This window comes from Scylla paramamosain, chromosome 5, assembly GCF_035594125.1.
Source record: "Scylla paramamosain isolate STU-SP2022 chromosome 5, ASM3559412v1, whole genome shotgun sequence".
NCBI lineage: Eukaryota > Metazoa > Arthropoda > Malacostraca > Decapoda > Portunidae > Scylla > Scylla paramamosain.
In genome coordinates, this window is record NC_087155.1 from 4,184,192 (window position 1) to 4,203,823 (window position 19,632).

The following is a 19,632-nucleotide window of genomic DNA, read 5'->3' on the forward strand; positions in this document are numbered from 1 at the left end:
CATTTATGAAAATGTGTCATCCATCTCTATTGTCTGTTTTTTTTTTTTCAGTTCATCGCACACTACATTCTTCTATAAGTTTTCTTATTTCAAATGAAAATATACTTCTAACAATTTAAAAATGAAAAGATGTAACTATTCATTTTCAGCATTGCAAAGACTTTAGGTGCACTGTGTGTGACTCAAGGTGTGTTTGATCTCAAGGAAGGCATTCAGCTGTCATCTCATGTTGTATCAGACAAACAAGCAGTAGAGGCATGTATCAACTTTGCAGGTATGGCTAGTTTAGATTCTTTGTAATACAGGCACATGTTTTGGTTGAGTTCTTTGTTAGTATTAAATGATAGATAATGTCACAACTGCCCCGCCTCCCCCACACCTCTCTTTTCTCACTTTTACATGGTTCCTCAGTGGGCCTCTCTCTGCACCAGCCTGTCTTGGGCACAGAAGACCTTGGAAGGGGAACTTTCACTGACACCTACCTTTCCAAGCCACATGGAGGCCTGTGGAAGGATTTCACTGAGTCTCTGTAGCCTGTCCATGAGAGAAGCATACTTTCCAGCCTGATGGGGATCTCTCACTGCTGTCACACACACAGGAAGAGAGACACACAAGCTCTTGCTAGACATGCTGTTTATTCACCAAACTGCACAGACAGCTTACCATTACCTGACTAACACTTGCACGCCACAGCAATCCTCCAGCAACTCCACATACACTCAATGTCCTGGCACTCAGTCTCATCATGATGGAGAGGCACTCACAACAGCACAGAAGTACACACAACGGAGAAGGCAAGCAGGAGCACATGCAGGTTCATCCCTCAGTGTGGTGCACCTCCAACTCTGAGCATGGTGCTGCTCCAACTGCCCCCTTTAGCGACACACTGCTCCCGCCAACTCCCACTCTTCTCTCTCCCCCTTACCCACACTCTCATGAACAGACAGACATACACACACACACACACACACATACACATAGGGATGTATAAATAATAATATTTGAAATTTCCTATCTGTTTACCAAGCTCAGATCCCCTATGAAAGGGGATTTGTTGAAGCATATTGTGCTTTTTTTCATAATGAGAACAAAAAGCAGAAGAGAGGATCCCCAATCCCCTCACTCCTTCTCTTTCAGTCATCTTTTACAATGTGCAGAGAATATGGGAGCAGCATTTTTCTCTCTGTTACAAGGATAACATCTGAAACAATGTCAGAATTTAAATACAATCTTTTATAGTTATGCTTTCATAACTATAAAATTATTTCATTCATAAGTGAATCAGTGAGTCACTCAGTCTGTTAGGTTAGTGAGCAAGTCAGTCAGTGAATCGGTAAGTGAGTGAGTTGGTCATTGACTGTCAGTAAGGGAATCAGTCAGTGAGTGAGTCAGTCACTGAGTGAGGGAATCAGTCAGTGAATCAAAGAGCTTGTTAGTTTGTTAGTGAATCAGTGAGTAATTCCAGAGAAAAGTGTCTCACAGTGAGTGTGTGCACACATGAGGAAGCTCTACCCTCCCATGACCACTCACCTGATGTCACACCCATACCACCTGGCCAGAATTCCCCTGGGAGTAATAACCCAACTTCCAGTCCCCTCCCCATCCTGGATTCTTGGTCTCTCTCTTCTCCCCTCCACCACAGCCACTCACCTCTTCTGGGTAGTGGTAGCAAATGTACTTCCATCATGGCAGCACACTGAAAAATTGTAAGGATTGACCACCCAGGGTACAAGCCACAAAGATGGTGTGCAGTCTGTGGCTTGTTGGCCGCAAAAAGCCATTCCTGCATCTGTTGTGATGGTGAAACAGACTGTCGCATTGTGTGCTACATTACATGCCTGGATGATAGGGATGTATGCATGGGCAGCAAAACCCAGCAGCTGCATCAAGAGGTCGACATAGACATAGTTGTGCTGTACGAAAACGAAAACATCAAGGAAGCACCAGACACCCGCTCCCTCTGCTGTGAATGATGACACACGAGCGACAGGAATACACAGCAATGGAGAAGGAGGAACTGGTATCCAACACCTTCCATCAAAAAGAAGAGATCTTGGGAAACAAGGACATCATTCAGTCACTCACACTACAGCATGACTGGATAATAGAGAAAAAGCACAGGTGCTAGATATCCTAAACATAATTAAAGCATTAAGTGATGCAAGAGATGCTGATGGGAGGAGTAGCACCCACATCATAGCTGCTACTGCCACCGCAGCATCAATCAATAATTCATGGGTGAAGCCATCTACCTCATCGCAGAGGTGGAAACAATGGTGGGAGTCTGACAACCCAAAGCATCTCTGCCCCAGCTGCCTTAGATAAACACCTCCCACCACCACCACCATTACCTCACCCACCGCCACCACCACTGCTGCCACTCCCTCTCCCACCAACATCACTGCTTCTCCCACCACCACCAGCTCCGCCAGCTTCACTACAACTACAGCCTCAACTTCTATCCTCCACACCTCCCCCACAACACAAAAACCAGGCAGTAGTCAGAAATACCACAGATACTTCAGGTGGAAGGAGATAACAAACAAGAAAATAAAATATAGGCAGAGAAGCAAGGACTACACAAGTAAGATCCCAACCTGCTGCCCAAAATGCCCCCCACTGCAACCTCATTACCCCCTCCCACAGGCCACAGCCACAGAAACTGTGAATACTGCCTGTGTCCCAGACATTCAAGGGAAATAGGTTATTCACATGTGGAGATGCTAGGCAGTAAGCCATCCTGAGGAAGGTGTTAGTGGAAGGAAGGAGAAATAGGCATCCCCCTCATCCAAGCCCCTAGCCTCAAGCACCCTTTTGTGTCTCCAGGTGGTAACATGAGCAATGGGAGGAGCAGCCAAGGTACTACCAGCAAAAATGGACATCATCCCAATGGGAGGGAGGATATTAACAACCCATCTGTTTGAGGGAACCATGGCCACTCTTCCCATCTTACAGTCATGTCAGACAATGTTAGAGCTCTCCATACTAACGTTGGAGATCTCTCACACAACTTTGTTGTACTTTGCCAAAGAGCTGACATTGGGACAGTGAGTGAAACATGACTGAATCACCAAGTGGAAGTGTCATTTGGAAAAATAAATGGCTGCATGAACTGGGTGAAGGACTGTGATGGCAGAATAGGTGGAGGTGTGGCTGTGTGTTTTGAAAGTGACCACCAGACCCAAGAGCTGTCAGTCAACCTGCCTCAGTTGATGGTAGCACTACTCTTCTGAATAGCATTAAAAGACAATAGTGGTTTGCTACTCTGTGTATTATACCATTCCTCCAGGCAAGATTGCTCCTCTCGACTTTCTGGTGGAGGAACTGGACAACTTGCACCAATGCCACAGCTGCAATAATGTCCTCACCATGGGGGATTCAAATTTCCCTCTGGAGCAGCAAGCACACAACATCTTAGTGGCAGTGTCATGCCTTATCAATCATGTCACATTCCAGACCCATGAAAGGGGAGGGCTATTTGACCCAGTGTTGTCTGACCTCCCTGAGGAAAGAATAACATGTCAGTAGCTAGGAAAAGTGAGAAGTTCTGACCACCACACTGTGCTGACAAAAATATAGCTCAGTGTGACAAGGGAAAGAGCTGCACCTCAAACCATCTAGCTGTGAGAACAGGCCAGATGGCAAGATATGAGGCATGCACTGATAGCCACAGACTGACAGGTAACACTCACAGGAGACATGGAGGAGAAGGGTCACACTGTCATCTCTCACCTGCTCATCTTCCAGGCCTGGTATGTCCCTCACTGCACATACCTTGCCAAAGCCACAAACCCTCCCTGGTTTGGCTACTGGTGCCAAACAGTCGCCAAGGCCAAACACGTAACATGAAAGAGATTCAAGCAGCACTCCTCACACCACAACTATGCCAAACTGCTTGTAAGAAGATGACAGTGACCTCCAAGTGGGCGAGGAAGCACTGGGAGGAGGTTGTAAGGAACAAGCTCACTGGCCTAGGAGTTGGCAAGCGGCAGGGCGTGATGTGGCAGGACAGGCAGGGCGGATCCACCACCACGAGCAGTGGGGACAAGACTGCTCTCCTGGCTGAACTATTTGCAAATAAAATGCAAGTTCAGGACCCACCTGACCTCCTCCAGTGATGCCATGGGAGACAGCCCACACCATCACTTCAGTGCCCATCACCATGGAATTGATGGAAAAAGCACTTGGGAAACTGGATGTAGTGGATCCAAATGAGATCAGCCCCTGGATCCTAAAACAATGTGCCAGGGAGCTGTCAGTTCCTCTCACTGCCATCTATACTGTTTGCCTGGCAGAGAGAAAGTGGCCAGCATCCTGGAAGAAGGCATATGTGATCCCTGTGCACAAAAATTAATCTAGGTCTGACCCAAGTCACTACAGACCCATCTCCCTGCTGTCTGTGATGGGTAAGGTGTTTGAGAGGCTGGTGGCATTAGTCATATGGCAACACCTGAACGAACATCTGCTTCTCTCACCCCACCAGTTTGGGTTCCAGTTAGGCCACCCCACCTCCGACCTCCTCCTCCTCTTCTTCACACAAGAATGGCAGGACACCCTTGATGAAAGCCGGGACATTCTCATAGTGTCCCTTGATATTGCAGGGGCTTACAACGGAGTATGGCACTCTGACCTGCTGGCTAAACTCTAAGCCAAGGGAATCAACAGCAGCCTCTTGATGCTACTCAAGGATTATCTCCCAGAAAGGACACTTCAGATAGTTGTTAACAGAAAGACATCATCTCCCATCCATATAGAAGCATCAGTTCCATAGGGCTCAGTGTTGGGACCAGTCCTTTGGAATATCTACAAAAGACAACCTACTGCACCAACTTCCTGCAGTTAGGGCTTATACCAACAACTGCACAATCTCCTTCTACTGCCGGCAGGACAGCCACCACACTGAGTCCAATATTAACCAACAGCTGAAAGCAGGAGAGTGGGGGAAGGTGTGGCAAGTCACGTTCATGCTGGACAAGACACAGGTGATGGTCATCTCATGATCCCCTGCTGGCTCATAGGCCCTGAAAGGATAGTTTTTTTTTTTTTCTTTTTTTTTTTTTTTTTGGGGGGGGGGGGAGGGACACCAGCCAAGGGCAACAAAAAAAATGCCCACTGAGCCAGTCCCCGAATAGGGTATAAAGCAGTAGTCAAAAATTGAAGGATAAGTGTCTTGAAACCTCCCTCTTGAAGGAGTTCAAGTCATAAGGAAGTGGAAATACAGAAGCAGGCAGGGAGTTCCAGAGTTTACCAGAGAAAGGGATGAATGATTGAGAATACTGGTTAACTCTTGCATTAGAGAGGTGGAAAGAATAGGAGTGAGAGAAAGAAGAAAGTCTTGTGCAGCAAGGCCAATTAGCAAGATCAGAAGAGCAGTTAATGTAAAAATAGCGGTAGAAGATAAGAAGAGATGCAACATTGTGACGATGAGAGAGAGGCTGAAGAGGAGAGGAGTTGATGAGACAAAAAGTTTTTGATTCCCTAATCAAACATAGCAGTATGAGTGGAAACACTACCCCCAGACACATAAAGTATACTCCATACATGGATGGATAAAGCCCTTGTACAGAGTCAACAGTTGGAGGGGGTGAGGAAAACTGGTGGAGATGTCTCAAACACTGAACTTCATAAAAGCTGTTTTAGCTTGAGATGAAATGTGAAGTTTCTAGTTTAGATTATAATAAAAAGACAGACCAAGGATGTTCAGTGTAGAAGAGGGGGGCAGTTGTGTCACTGAAGAAAAGGGGATAGTTGTCTGGAAGGAGGTGACAAGTTGATAGATGGAGGAATTGAGTTTTTGAGGCATTGAACAATACCATGTTTGCTCTGCCCCAATCAGAAATTTTAGAGAGATCAGAAATCAAGCATTATGTGGCTTCCCTGCACAAACTGTTTACTTCCTGAAGGGTTGGGCATCTACAAAAAGAGAGCATGCAGCTGCCTTTCCAGGATCACATCAAGATTATGGGAGTCACCATGGACTATGAGCTGAGCTACAACACTCACATCATGTCTGTAGCCCATCAGACCTCTTAGCATATGTCACACCTCCATAGGGTGGCTGACAGTCTGGACTCATGAGGCATCCTCACTCTCTACAAGGCACAAATCCATCCCTGTATGGAGTACAGTGCCTTGATGTGGATGTCTAGCATCCACACCCACACCTGACACTTCAACGCAGTGCAGAGATGTACTCTTCATCTACTGGGGGAAGACAAGGAGATCACAGTCAGCAACATGTCTCTGGAGCACCCAGTGGGATGTGTCAGCCTTGGCAGCATGTCACAAGGTTGAGGTGCTGCACACCCTTCACCTCACCTGCCCGTGCCTGCCATCACACCCTGCCCAGAGGATGATGAGGCAAGCAGGAAGCCAGCAGGTGCTGGTGCCTCTCTCTGCTCTTCACAACACCAACGAACCTTCAAAGCCAGGGCAACCGCACCTGTGGAACCACTTCACAGAGTCCATGACTGATGTGACTCAACTGTCCCCACATCAGGCAAATGTGACTGCCAGTGTCTGGAGGGTTATGCTCCCTGCTCCACTGGTGTTGTGAAGTGAAGTGATATGAAGACTTTTAAAATAATTGCTTGTGAAAACAAGGAACTTTAAGTTTAAGCTTTTTTGTAATAATACACAATTTGTAAATATGTTGCTTCAATAAAAAAAGTGAGTCAGTCAGTCAGTCAGTAAAGGAGGAGGAGGAGGAAGTGTAGAAAAAGGAAAGAAGGAGGAGGTGTACATAGAGGACTTAGTCAAAATGTGTATGTAAATATGATACCAAGGTGTGATACAAGGAGGAACAAACAAAGTTACAAGCATATTATATATAGGTATTCTATTCCAACACATTGTAGATAAATAATCACATCTTAAAAGTTACAAAAGTCTGCCAGTCTCAAAAGTCTGCCAGTCTCCAGGTAGTGTGTAAGTGATAGGTTGTCTTTAGTTCAGATCCAGGTTAGGGGAGGTAGTACAGTTCCTACCCAACAGTTTAAAGTTATTTTATGGTTACTTTGTAAATCATGAAAAGTGTAAAACTGAGCAACTACAAAGTAGTATATATGCACACAGCCACACACCACACAAATAATGATTCTCCTTACTTCAAGATCACCATCGGATGTTGGTAGAGCCATCCTGTGGAGCAGCATTGGCAGCTGGATACTCTGGACTAATCCAAAGGTTAAAAGAAAATAACTTTATCAGAAAAAGAGGGCCAGTAGTGTTTATTGTATGTGGTGGTAATATTGTGTCAATGGACAACTTGATAGAGTGGAAGAAACACTTCAGAATTTGCTAGTATATCTGCCTATAAGCCTTTCAACAAAGAAAATATATATTCATTATATCTGAACTTATTAATTGTTTTAAAGGAATTAAGCATATAAAGACTGTCATAATTTCAAGTATAATATGTATTTTGATTTTGAATCTGAAATGGCATGCTCATCATATTTTCACAATTTCTTTGAGATAAACTTTTTATGCTCTTTATGATACATTATAATTGGTCTGTATAAGGAAAAGTATTAAAAACTTGGTATTTTTAGCAGTTTTCTTCTTCTTTTTTGAAAAAGTAGGGACAGTGGACCTTTGCATGTTTAATTCAATCATAAGCTGATAAGGAAAGCAAAAGGAGAGTAAATGGAGAGTTTGGTAAGAAGCAGAGTGAAAAGACAAGTTTTGGAATGAAGTTAAGCAAGAGATGAGAAGTAACTATGGGAATGTGATAATGAAGAGAGAGAGAGGATGGAGTTTTTGTTAGTAAGTATGTCAGAGATGTATGGGAAAGACATTTTGAATTTTTGGGAATCAAGTAGGTGGAGAGCAAGTTTTTATGCTGTGATAAATTGGTAGGGAGGAAAGCCAAGCCCATGTGTGGCAAAGCTGCAGCAATAGATAAAATAAATGCAGAAATATTCAAGTATGTGTAATGCCCCTCTTCCTGTGGATACTCCATAGAAACACTGAGAAATTTCTCTGAAGTTAGGATAAATCATCATCCATGAGAGGCTTTCATTGGGGACAGAACTTCTGACCAGGAGGACAAAAGATATTGGGACTTAAACAACTGTCAAGTTTTGGAGTCTTTGTACATTCAGTAACTACAGGACTTCCTCCTCCCATTTGGATTAAGTCTGGATGTTTCATTTTCCCTTTTAGCTACAATGGACATATAATCCATTTTCTTTTAGGCTAAGCTTCTTTAGAGAAAAGGTGGTGTAATCCCTACCCAGACATATAAAAACAATTATGGATATCTTAACCTACCACCAGTTTACTGTAATACCCCTCCCTTGGCACCCAAGACAAGCACTGAGAAGTTGATTGGAAGGCATCAGATGCCATATCTGGGAAATGAAATCCCTGACCAGGAGATAAAAAAAACAATCCCATATATGTTATATGTATACATTGAAGCGAATCCCCACCAGCAGGTAAACAGTGTCTCACACCTTTGTGGGATTCAGGGTGTGTGTGTTGGGGAGAAGGACTTTACTTAAGCAGCTAGAAAAGGCTGTGGCTCTGACTCACCCACTCACTCTCAGTGGGGAGAACAGTCACACATAATATGGAGAGGAAAACACGCTTTTTCTTATGTTCATATATTACACAGCAGTACACAAGTCACCTTGCAATATAGTCACAACACACAGGCAGGCATAGGGGGCAACCAGGCACTCACACCATCACAGCCAGTCAAGTCAGTTTCACTCGCAAGCTCTGCTTGCAAGGACTCAGCTCGCTTTCCCTTTCTCTCGCTCACACATCTTGGCACATTGTGGTTTCAGTATTCTCTCTCTCTGTCCCTCAATGCCAAAGAGTGCCTCAAACCCTGCCTCCCATGTCATCACCTCAGCCAGGTGATACCTAACTACACCTAATCTAGCTTGCAAGATAAAACCATGTGTCATGCTACTTAATAATGCTAATGGTAATTGCTATTTACACTATTTATACACACACACTTCACAAAACTACAATTAGATGGTACTGTAAAACATTTATAACGTGTTTAGCTAACCCTCACACATACACATGGCACCCTCATGGCCTCAGGGTCCCAGAGGTCAACCGATAGGCTTATGTCAGCTCTCCTTCCATTAGCATAATAGGTAACAATGCCAGCCTCTAAACAACAAACAACACAACGCTACTAGCTAGCTCACTCACACATTAATACATACTCACATGTGTACTCATTTGAGGCTACCTCATGCACACATCATGCTCATGTACTTGCTTATAGGGCTACTTCACATACATGTTCATAACCATATATATATATATATATATATATATATATATATATATATATATATATATATATATATATATATATATATATATATATATATATATATATATATATATATATATATATATATATATATATATATATATATATATATATATATATATATATATATATATATATATGGACTTAAGTGGGGAAGTAGGAAGAAGAGAAGAAAGAAATAAAAGGAAGAGAAAGAGAAGAGGTTAGGGAAACAAGAAACAAAGATGCACAGTGTATGATAACTGCCTGGCCACTTGCTCCAAGAGATTACTGTAAGATTCCCTGCACAAAGTTGCTCTCCTTCCTCAATTAATTTCCCTTATTTCTTGTTATCCTTTCAGTTTGAGCCTCGCAAATTGTTTGGTTGGGAAGTTCCCCTTGCTTATGAATTAATAATCAGTATGCATCCAGACCTCATACTTCAATCACAATTATTTTCTGAAAGTTCTCATAGTATTTATACCATTTAGCAAACTGCTGTGAGTGTGAGTGTGGGGTGAGCGGGCAAGGTTGGGACCCCTTTCCTCCCATCCCTCCCTTGTGATGAGCACAAGCTCCATGTTCTCACAGACAGTCACAGTCCATACTTTACATGAAAGATATGCATTCAAGACAGTGTTACCGTGAGGAGACTGGGAGGGATACAGCTAGTGGACCAGTTCTTTTAAGGGGTATTTGAGTAATTTATCACAGTATGCCCCTGCCAATATTTGTTAGTATTTAGAAGTCTCTACTAACCTGCCTGTGAGTGCGGTTCTTTACAATGCACTCAATATATATTACAACGTGACTCCTCAACACAGGGTTGAGTATTTGGCATATCTGTGAGTGGTCATTAGATTTTTATCTGCTGGTGCAGCTTATTTGTGTATTTGTTGTGCTGTTAAATGCTACCATGGTTCAAGGCTCTTTTAGAGGGTCTGACCACAGAGTATTATAGATACATTGCTGTGTAATGAAACTTTACTCCCTCCTCAGGCCTTGTTGAGGTCCACCATCCAGGAGGCTGTAAATGACATTAATCCACAGGAGGTTATAATACATTGTTGGACAGTGGGTTTTGTTTCTGTAGGTGGTTGTCCAATGAAACATTATTCCTCAGCCTCTTAAGTGTGTGTCTTTTGTTGTAATTGTCCCTTCCTAGAACATGGCTGACGATTCTTTCTCAGCAAATGGAAAGTGATTGTGTTGTGGTTATAACATTCCCTTTCCCTGTAGGTGAGTGAAACAGGCTGACAACCTCATTCGTGGATCCTGGTGTTAATATATATATATATATATATATATATATATATATATATATATATATATATATATATATATATATATATATATATATATATATATATATATATATATATATATATATATATATATATATATATATATATATATATATATATATATATATATATATATATATATATATATATATATATATATATATATATATATATATATATATATATATATACTGCAGCACATGGAAACAAGTCCACCAAGAAATACAGCGCTCAACTCAAGTCCTCATAAACAACAATTTCAGTGAAAAGGACATCAACCGCCTAGTAAAGAAAATTGTCGACAGCTGGCATAACAAGAAGCAACAAGAGGATAAGAAAGGGAACATCAACATCTTCTATAAAGCAACTTTCTCTACCGCCTACGAAGAAGATGAGAGGGCCATCACGCAGATTGTGAAGAGGAACATCAAGCCTTCCGACCCTGACAAACAAGTTAAACTGATAATTTATTACAGCACCAAGAAAACCAGCCATCTTCTTCTAAAAAAAATAAAAATAACCCCTCAAAAGAGAAAGAGAGCCTTCAGAAGTCACATGTCATATATAGGTTTACGTGTAACCAAGGAAACTGTGAAGTCCTTCCCTCCACCTATGTTGGCATGACAACAACAAGACTCTCCCAACGACTAACTTTCCACCTCGCAACAGGAGCACCCAAGAAACATCTGAAGGAGAAGCATAACATAAACATCACAAGAGGAATGCTAGTAAATAAAACGGAGATCCTAACTACATGCCCAGACACCAGGCGTCTCCCCATCTTAGAAGCACTATATATAAAAGAGACAAACCCCACATTAAATCAACAATCCGAAGACCTACAAGCATTACCAAGCGCGCGTAGATCCAGCTTGCATAGCAACCCAGCACAGCCCGCGACAGCCGTCAGCCAATCAGAGACCAGGACGCGCAGCGGGGTGACAAGCCTACCGGTATAAATACACCCCTGCAATCAGCTTCAGCCATTCTCTCCAACACCCTCAACACAGATAGACCTTCGCTACTGAAGAAGGGTCAAGGACCCGAAATCGCGAACTAGCGAAAATGACTAGCTTCGGCGAAGTCATACAGCCAATTAAAAAAGAATATAAGACAATCATAAGATATAAGGAAAATATCTTAAGAAAAATAATAAATGCTCAACTAGCTATCACATTCAATGAGATATGTATTAGAGAAAGACTCCTGCCCATATACACCCTTAATATATATATATATATATATATATATATATATATATATATATATATATATATATATATATATATATATATATATATAACCTCATCTCCTTTTCCTTACTGAAACAGGTGTCTGAAGCAAGTGACAGTAGCCCCTTTTCTGTTCCATCCTACTTTTTCTATCCTCATTTTTTATCCAAAGCTGGATGTTGCATTTATGTGCCCAATGACTTAGCTACTCTCATGCCCATGCTCTTGAATTTTCCAAGTTTTCCTCCATCTGGCCATGACTAAAGAGTCACCCTCAAACTAAATTTATCTGTGCTATACACCTCTCACCTAATTCTTCTGACTATATGAAATTCTTTGACAACTTAACTTCCAAAGCACATTCTGACTCTCTTCCCTTTTACAGAGATCTCCATTCTTGGAGACTTCACTGTTCATCACCAGTTTTAGCTTTCCTCTCCCTTCACTGAATATCATGGTGAACTAGCCTTCAACTTTGCTATCCTCCACGACCTAGAGCAATTGGTGCAATACCCTTTTTTTTTTTTTTTTTATGTAGGAAGGACACTGGCCAAGGGCAACAAAAATCTAATAAAAAAAAATGCCCTCTGAAATGCCAGTCCCATAAAAGGGTCAAAGCAGTGGTCAAAAATTGATGAATAAGTGTCTTGAAACCTCCCTCTTGAAGGAATTCAAGTCATAGGAAGGTGGAAATACAGAAGCATGCAGGGAGTTCCAGAGTTTACCAGAGAAAGGGATGAATGATTGAGAATACTGGTTAACTCTTGCGTTAGAGAGGTGGACAGAATATGGGTGAGAGAAAGAAGAAAGTCTTGTGCAGCGAGGCCGCGGAAGGAGGGGAGGCATGCAGTTAGCAAGATCAGAAGAGCAGTTAGCATGAAAATAGCGGTAGAAGACAGCTAGATATGCAACATTGCAGCGGTGAGAGAGAGGCTGAAGACAGTCAGTTAGAGGAGAGGAGTTGATGAGACGAAAAGCTTTTGATTCCACCCTGTCTAGAAGAGCAGTATGAATGGAACCCCCCCAGACATGTAAAGCAAACTCCATACATGGACTGATAAGGCCTTTGTACAGAGTTAGCAGCTGGGGGGGTGAGAAAAACTGGCGGAGACGTCTCAGAACACCTAACTTCATAGAAGCTGTTTTAGCTAGAGATGAGATGTGAAGTTTCCAGTTCAGATTATAAGTAAAGGACAGACCAAGGATGTTCAGTGTAGAAGAGGGGATAGTTGTCTGGAAGGTTGTGTCAAGTTGATAGATGGAGGAATTGAGTTTTTGAGGCATTGAACAATACCAAGTTTGCTCTGCCCCAATCAGAAATTTTAGAAAGATCAGAAGTCAGGCGTTCTGTGGCTTCCCTGCGTGATATGTTTACCTCCTGAAGGGTTGGACGTCTATGAAAAGACGTGGAAAAGTGCAGGGTGGTATCATCAGCATAGGAGTGGATAGGACAAGAGGTTTGGTTTAGAAGATCATTAATGAATAATAAGAAGAGAGTGGGTAACAGGACAACCCTGAGGAACACCACTGTTAATAGATTTAGGAGAAGAACAGTGACCGTCTACCACAATAGCAATAGAACGGTCAGAAAGGAATCTTGAGATTAAGTTACAGAGAGAAGGATAGAAACCGTAGGAGGGTAGTTTGGAAATCAAAGCTTTGTGCCAGACTCTATCAAAAGCTTTTGATATGTCCAAGGCAACAGCAAAAGTTTCACCAAAATCTCTAAAAGAGGATGACCAAGACTCAGTAAGGAAAGCCAGAAGATCACCAGTAGAGCGGCCTTGACGGAACCCATACTGGCGATCAGTTAGAAGGTTGTGAAGTGATAGATGTTTAAGAATCTTCCTGTTGAGGATAGATTCAAAAACTTTAGATAGGCAGGAAATTAAAGCAATAGGACGGTAGTTTGAGGGATTAGAACGGTCACCCTTTTTAGGAACAGGTTGAATGTAGGCAAACTTCCAGCAAGAAGGAAAGGTAGATGTTGATAGACAGAGCTGAAAGAGTTTGACTAGGCAAGGTGCAAGCACGGAGGCACAGTTTCGGAGAACAATAGGAGGGACCCCATCAGGTCCATAAGCCTTCCGAGGGTTTAGGCCAGCGAGGGCATGGAAAACATCATTGCAAAGAATTTTAATAAGTGGCATGAAGTAGTCAGAGGGTGGAGGAGAGGGAGGAACAAGCCCAGAATCGTTCAAGGTACAGTTTTTAGCAAAGGTTTGAGCAAAGAGTTCAGCTTTAGAAATAGATGTGATAGCAGTGGTGCCATCTGGTTGAAATAGAGGAGGGAAAGAAGAAGAAGCAAAGTTATTGGAGATATTTTTGGCTAGATGCCAGAAATCACGAGGGGAGTTAGATCTTGAAAGGTTTTGACATTTTCTGTTAATGAAGGAGTTTTTGGCTAGTTGGAGAACAGACTTGGCATGGTTCCGGGCAGAATTATAAAGTGCATGAGATTCTGGTGATGGAAGGCTTAAGTACCTTTTGTGGGCCACCTCTCTATCATGTATAGCACGAGAACAAGCTGTGTTAAACCAAGGTTTAGAAGGTTTAGGATGAGAAAAAGAGTGAGGAATGTATGCCTCCATGCCAGACACTATCACCTCTGTTATGCACTCAACACACAAAGACGGGTCTCTGACACGGAAGCAGTAGTCATTCCAAGGAAAATCAGCAAAATACCTCCTTAGGTCCCCCCAACTAGCAGAGGCAAAACGCCAGAGGCACCTTCGCTTAGGGGGATCCTGAGGAGGGATTGGACCTATAGGACAAGATAAAGATATGAGATTGTGATCGGAGGAGCCCAACGGAGAAGAAAGGGTGACAGCATAAGCAGAAGGATTAGAGGTCAGAAAAAGGTCAAGAATGTTGGGCTTATCTCCAAGACGGTCAGGAATACGAGTAGGGTGTTGCACCAATTGCTCTAGGTCATGGAGGATAGCAAAGTTGTAGGCTAGTTCACCAGGATGGTCAGTGAAGGGAGAGGAAAGCCAAAGCTGGTGGTGAACATTGAAGTCTCCAAGAATGGAGATCTCTGCAAAAGGGAAGAGGGTCAGAAAGTGCTCCACTTTGGAAGTTAAGTAGTCAAAGAATTTCTTATAGTCAGAGGAGTTAGGTGAGAGGTATACAGCACAGATAAATTTAGTATGAGAGTGACTCTGTAGTCATAGCCAGATGGTGGAAAACTCAGAAGATTCAAGAGTGTGGGCACGAGAGCAGGTTAAGTCATTGCGCACATAAACGCAGCATCCAGCTTTGGATCGAAAATGAGGATAGAAAAAGTAGGAGGGAACAGAAAAGGGGCTACTGTCAGTTGCCTTATACACCTGAGTTTCAGTGAGGAAAAGAAGATGAGGTTTAGAAGAGGAGAGGTGGTGTTCTACAGATTGAAAATTAGATCTTAGACCGCGAATGTTGCAGAAGTTAATGAAGAAAAAGTTGAGGGGGGTGTCAAGACACTTAGGGTCGTCGACAGAAAGGCAGTCCGACCTGGGGACATTTATGGTCCCCTCCCCAGATGGCGACTCTGAGGACCTTACTCGTATTCCTGACTGTCTTGGAGATACGCCCAACATTCTTGACCTTTTTTCCCAACCTCTAATCCTTCTGCTTATGCTGTTACCCTCTATTCTCCGTAGAGCTCCTCCAATCACAATCTTATATCTGTATCTTGTCCTATTGCTCCATTCCCTCCTCAGGATCCCCCTAAGCTGAGGTGCCTCTGGCATTTTGCTTCTACTATTTGGGGGGACCTGAGGAGGTATTTTGCTGATTTTCCTTGGAATGACTACTGCTTCTGTGTCAGATCTTGTGTGCCAACCATATAACAGAGGTGATAGTGTCTGGCATGGCGACATACATTCCTCACTTTTTTCTCAGCCTAAACCTTCCAAACCTTGATTTAACACGGCCTGTACTTATGCTATACATGATAGGGAGGTGTCCCACAAAAGGTATTTGAGCCTTCCATCACCAGAATCTCATGCACTTTATATTTCTGCCCAGAACCATGCCAAGTCTGTTCTCCAACTAGCCAAAATCTCCTTCATTAATAGAAAGTGTCAAAATCTTTCAAGATCTAACTCCCCTTGTGACTTCTGGCAACTAGCCAAAAACATCTCCATTAACTTTGCTTCTTCTTTCCTTCCTTTATTTCAACCAGGTGACACCACTGATATCACATCTATCTCTAAAGCTGAACTCTTTGCTCAAACCTTTGCTAACAACTCTACCTTGGATGATTCAGGGCTTGTTCCTCCCTTTTCTCCACCCTCTGACTACTTCATGCTACCTATTAAAATTCTTCTCTATGATGTTTTCCATGCCCTTCCTGGCCTAAACCCTCAGAAGGCTTATGGACCTTATGGGCTTGTTCCTCCCTCTCCTCCACCCTCTGACTACTTCATGCTACCTATTAAAATTCTTCTCAATGATGTTTTCCATGCTCTCACTGGCCTAAACCCTCATAAGCCTTATGGACCTATTGTTTTCCGAAATTGTGCCTCCGTGCTTGTACCTTATCTAGTCAAACTCTTTCAGTTCTGTCTGTCAGGATCTACCTTTCCATCTTGTTGGAAGTTTACCTACATTCAGCCTGTTTCTAGAAAGGATGACCATTCCAACCCCTGAAACTACTGTCCTTTGACTTTAATTTTATGCCTATCTAAAATTTTTTAATCTATCCTCAACAGAAAGATTCTTAAACATCTATCACTTCACAACCTTCTATCTAATCGCCAGTATGGGTTCCTTCAAGGCCACTCTACTGGTGATCTAGCTTTCCTTACCAAGTCTTGGACATCCTCTTTTAGAGATTTTGGTAAAACTTTTGCTGTTGCCTTAGACATGTCAAAAGCTTTTGATAGAGTGGCACAAAGCTTTGATTTCCAAACTAGCCTCCCACAGCTTCTATCATTTTCTCTGTAACTTCATCTCAAGTTTCCTTTCTGACTGTTCTATTGCAGCTGTGGTAGATGGTCACTGTTCTCCTAAATCTATTAACGATGGTGTTCCTCAGATTTCTGTCTTGTCACCCAATCTCTTCCTATTATTCATCAATGATCTTCTAAACCAAAATTGTTGTCCTATCCACTCCTACACTGATTATACCACCCTGCACTTTTCCACATCTTTTCATAGATGTCCATCCGTTCAGGAAGTAAACAGTTCAGGGAAGCCACATAACACCTGACCTCTGACCTCTTTAAAATTTCTGATTGGTGCAGAGCAAACATGGTATTGTTCAATGCCTCAAAAACTCAATTCCTCCATCTATCAACTTGACACCTCCTTCGAGACAACTATCTTTTCTTCAGTGACACTCAACTGCCCCCTCTTCTACACTGAACATCCTTGGTTTGTCCTTTTCTTATAATCCAAACTGACATCTCATCTCTAGCTAAAACAGCTTCTATGAAGTTAGGTGTTTTAAGACATCTCTGCCAGTTTTTCTCACCCCCTCCAGCTGCTGACTCTGTACAAGGGCCTTATCTGTCCATGTATGGAGTATGCTTCACTTGTCTGAGGTGTTCCACTCATACCATTATGTTAGACGGGAGAATCAAAAGCTTTTCATTTCATCAACTCCTCTAACTGATTTTCTTCAGCCTCTCTCTCATCGCCACAAAGTTGCATTTCTTGCTATCTTCTATCGCTATTTTTATGCTAATTGCTCTTCTGATCTTGCTAACTGTATTCCTCTCCTCCTCCCATGGTCTCACTGCATAAGACTTTTTTCTCTCACCCCTATTCTGTCCATCTCTCTAATGCAAGAGTTAACCAGTATTCTCAATCATTCATCCCTTTCTCTGGTAAAGGAACTCTGGCAGGAACTCCCTGCCTGTTTGTGTATTTCCACCTTCCTATGACCTGATCTTCTTCAAGAGGGAGGTTTCAAGACACTTATCCTTCAATTTTTGACTGCTGCTTTGGACCTTATTCAGAGACTGCCATCTCATTTTTTTTTTCTTTTTTTTTCCCCTCTGGCTGGTGTCCCCTCCTACATAAAAAAAAAAAAAAAAAAAATATATATATATATATATATATATATATATATATATATATATATATATATATATATATATATATATATATATATATATATATATATATATATATATATATATATATATATATATATATATATATATATATATATATATATATATATATTCTTACGATCAGACCCAGCCCCTCTTACAACTGCCACTAATGAGGGTCAACTTTCTCTTGGCCATTTGGCCTTGGAGAGAGAAATGACAGGGGTGATAAATTTGTTGAGTGGTGTTTGGAGAAGGCACGGGTTGTTATATATATACGTGGTTTAGGCACCATAAACAACACTTGTGGTTGTTGAAATCACCTGGAGAAGCAGTGAGAAATCAAATAGATTACATCACAATCAATCAAACTTACCGGAATGCTGTCACAAAGGCAAGAACTTTTCCTGTTGCTGATGCCAGTAGTGATCACATACCAGTAGTAGTGTCTGTTAGATTTAAGCTCAAAATTCTATGAAAACCAAAGTATATACTACATACCAAAGAAAATATTGAATTATTAGGAAAAGATGAGGAGGTGACGAATAAGTATGTGGTGGGGATTCAGAACAGATATGCTGTGTTAGAGGCAGAAGTAGGTGATGATGGTGCTGAGGAGCAGTGAAACTTTTTGACAGAGGTAGTATGACAAGAAGTACAAGAGGTTCTTCCAGATAGCTGGCGAAGAAAGAAAAAAAATGATGGATAGCAAAAAGAATTTTGAAGATGATGGATGAAAGAGATAGCTAAATAGCTGAGATGAAGGGCAGTATAGGAAATAAGAATAGAGATACATAGAGAATTTAATAGAAAGAAAGAAGAGTGGCTGGATGAATAGTGTGAGATGGAGAAACTATACAGAACACATCAGTATTTGAGGGATGGGAAGATAAAGGATGGAAATGTAATAAAGGCAGTGCTGTAAAAAAGAAAGATGGAACAGTAGTGATGGAAGTAGAGAAAGTTGGAAAGAGATGAAGGAAATACATAGGAGAGCTGTTTGATGATGAGATTCCAGAGCTGGTTGATGCGGCTAGTGAAAAAGAATGGCCAGAAATTTTAGAGAGCGAAGTGAGGTGGGCAATAAATTATATGAAGAGAGGAAAGGCAACAGGGAGTGATGGCATTACAATTGAAATGTTGAGAGTGGTTAGAGATATTGCAGTAAAGAGAATAACTGAGATAGCAAACAAGATTTACCACTCAGGCCAGATAACAGAACAAGTGTGTGCATCTGTACCTATAGCAATACCAAAAGTGGAACACTTGATTGTGATAAGTACTGGACTATCAGCATTATGAGCCAGATAACTAAAATCATACTGAAAGTTATACTTAGATGGATAAGAGAAATAATAAAACAGGAAGCCTATGAGGAATAGTGTGGGTTTGTACAAAGAAGAGATAAGAGCAGTGCAATTTTCATGTTATGATTCATGGCCGAAAAAGTAATAGAGAAACAAGTTTTATTGACTATGAGAAAGCCTTTGACTGAGTAAGACATACAGATTTGAAGGAAGTATTGAAAAATGTTGGAATACCTAAAAAAAGAATATAGAGTGATAAAGAATCTATACTGGGCACAGAAGGCTTGTGTAAGAATTTATGGATAAGAAACAGTGACAAGCAATTAAAAGAAGTGTCAGGCAGGGCTGTGTACTGTCATCAGATCAGCTTTCATTATATGGAGAGATGATAATAAGATACAGATTTGAGGGAATAAGTATCAGAGAAAGTAATATTAATAACCCGAGATGTGCAGATGATACTAA

At 41.7% G+C, this 19,632-nt stretch overlaps 1 protein-coding gene across 9 annotated transcripts in view; it reads left to right on the forward strand.

Moving 5' to 3' along the window:
• Positions 1–7,549, forward strand: part of LOC135100430 (serine dehydratase-like) — a 53,654-nt gene extending 46,105 nt beyond the window's left edge. For 6 of the 9 annotated variants that reach the window (XM_064003298.1, XM_064003294.1, XM_064003295.1 and 3 more), the window contains exons 7-8: positions 150–274; positions 7,113–7,549. In XM_064003298.1, coding sequence (XP_063859368.1) covers positions 150–274; positions 7,113–7,303 — 316 coding nt within the window. In that variant the 3' untranslated portion in view covers positions 7,304–7,549. Of the gene's footprint in view, positions 1–149; positions 275–411; positions 5,055–7,112 lie in introns of those variants that run through there. The other 3 variants (XM_064003301.1, XM_064003302.1, XM_064003303.1) reach the window with 3 other exon arrangements.
• The last annotated feature ends 12,083 nt before the right edge of the window (positions 7,550–19,632 follow it).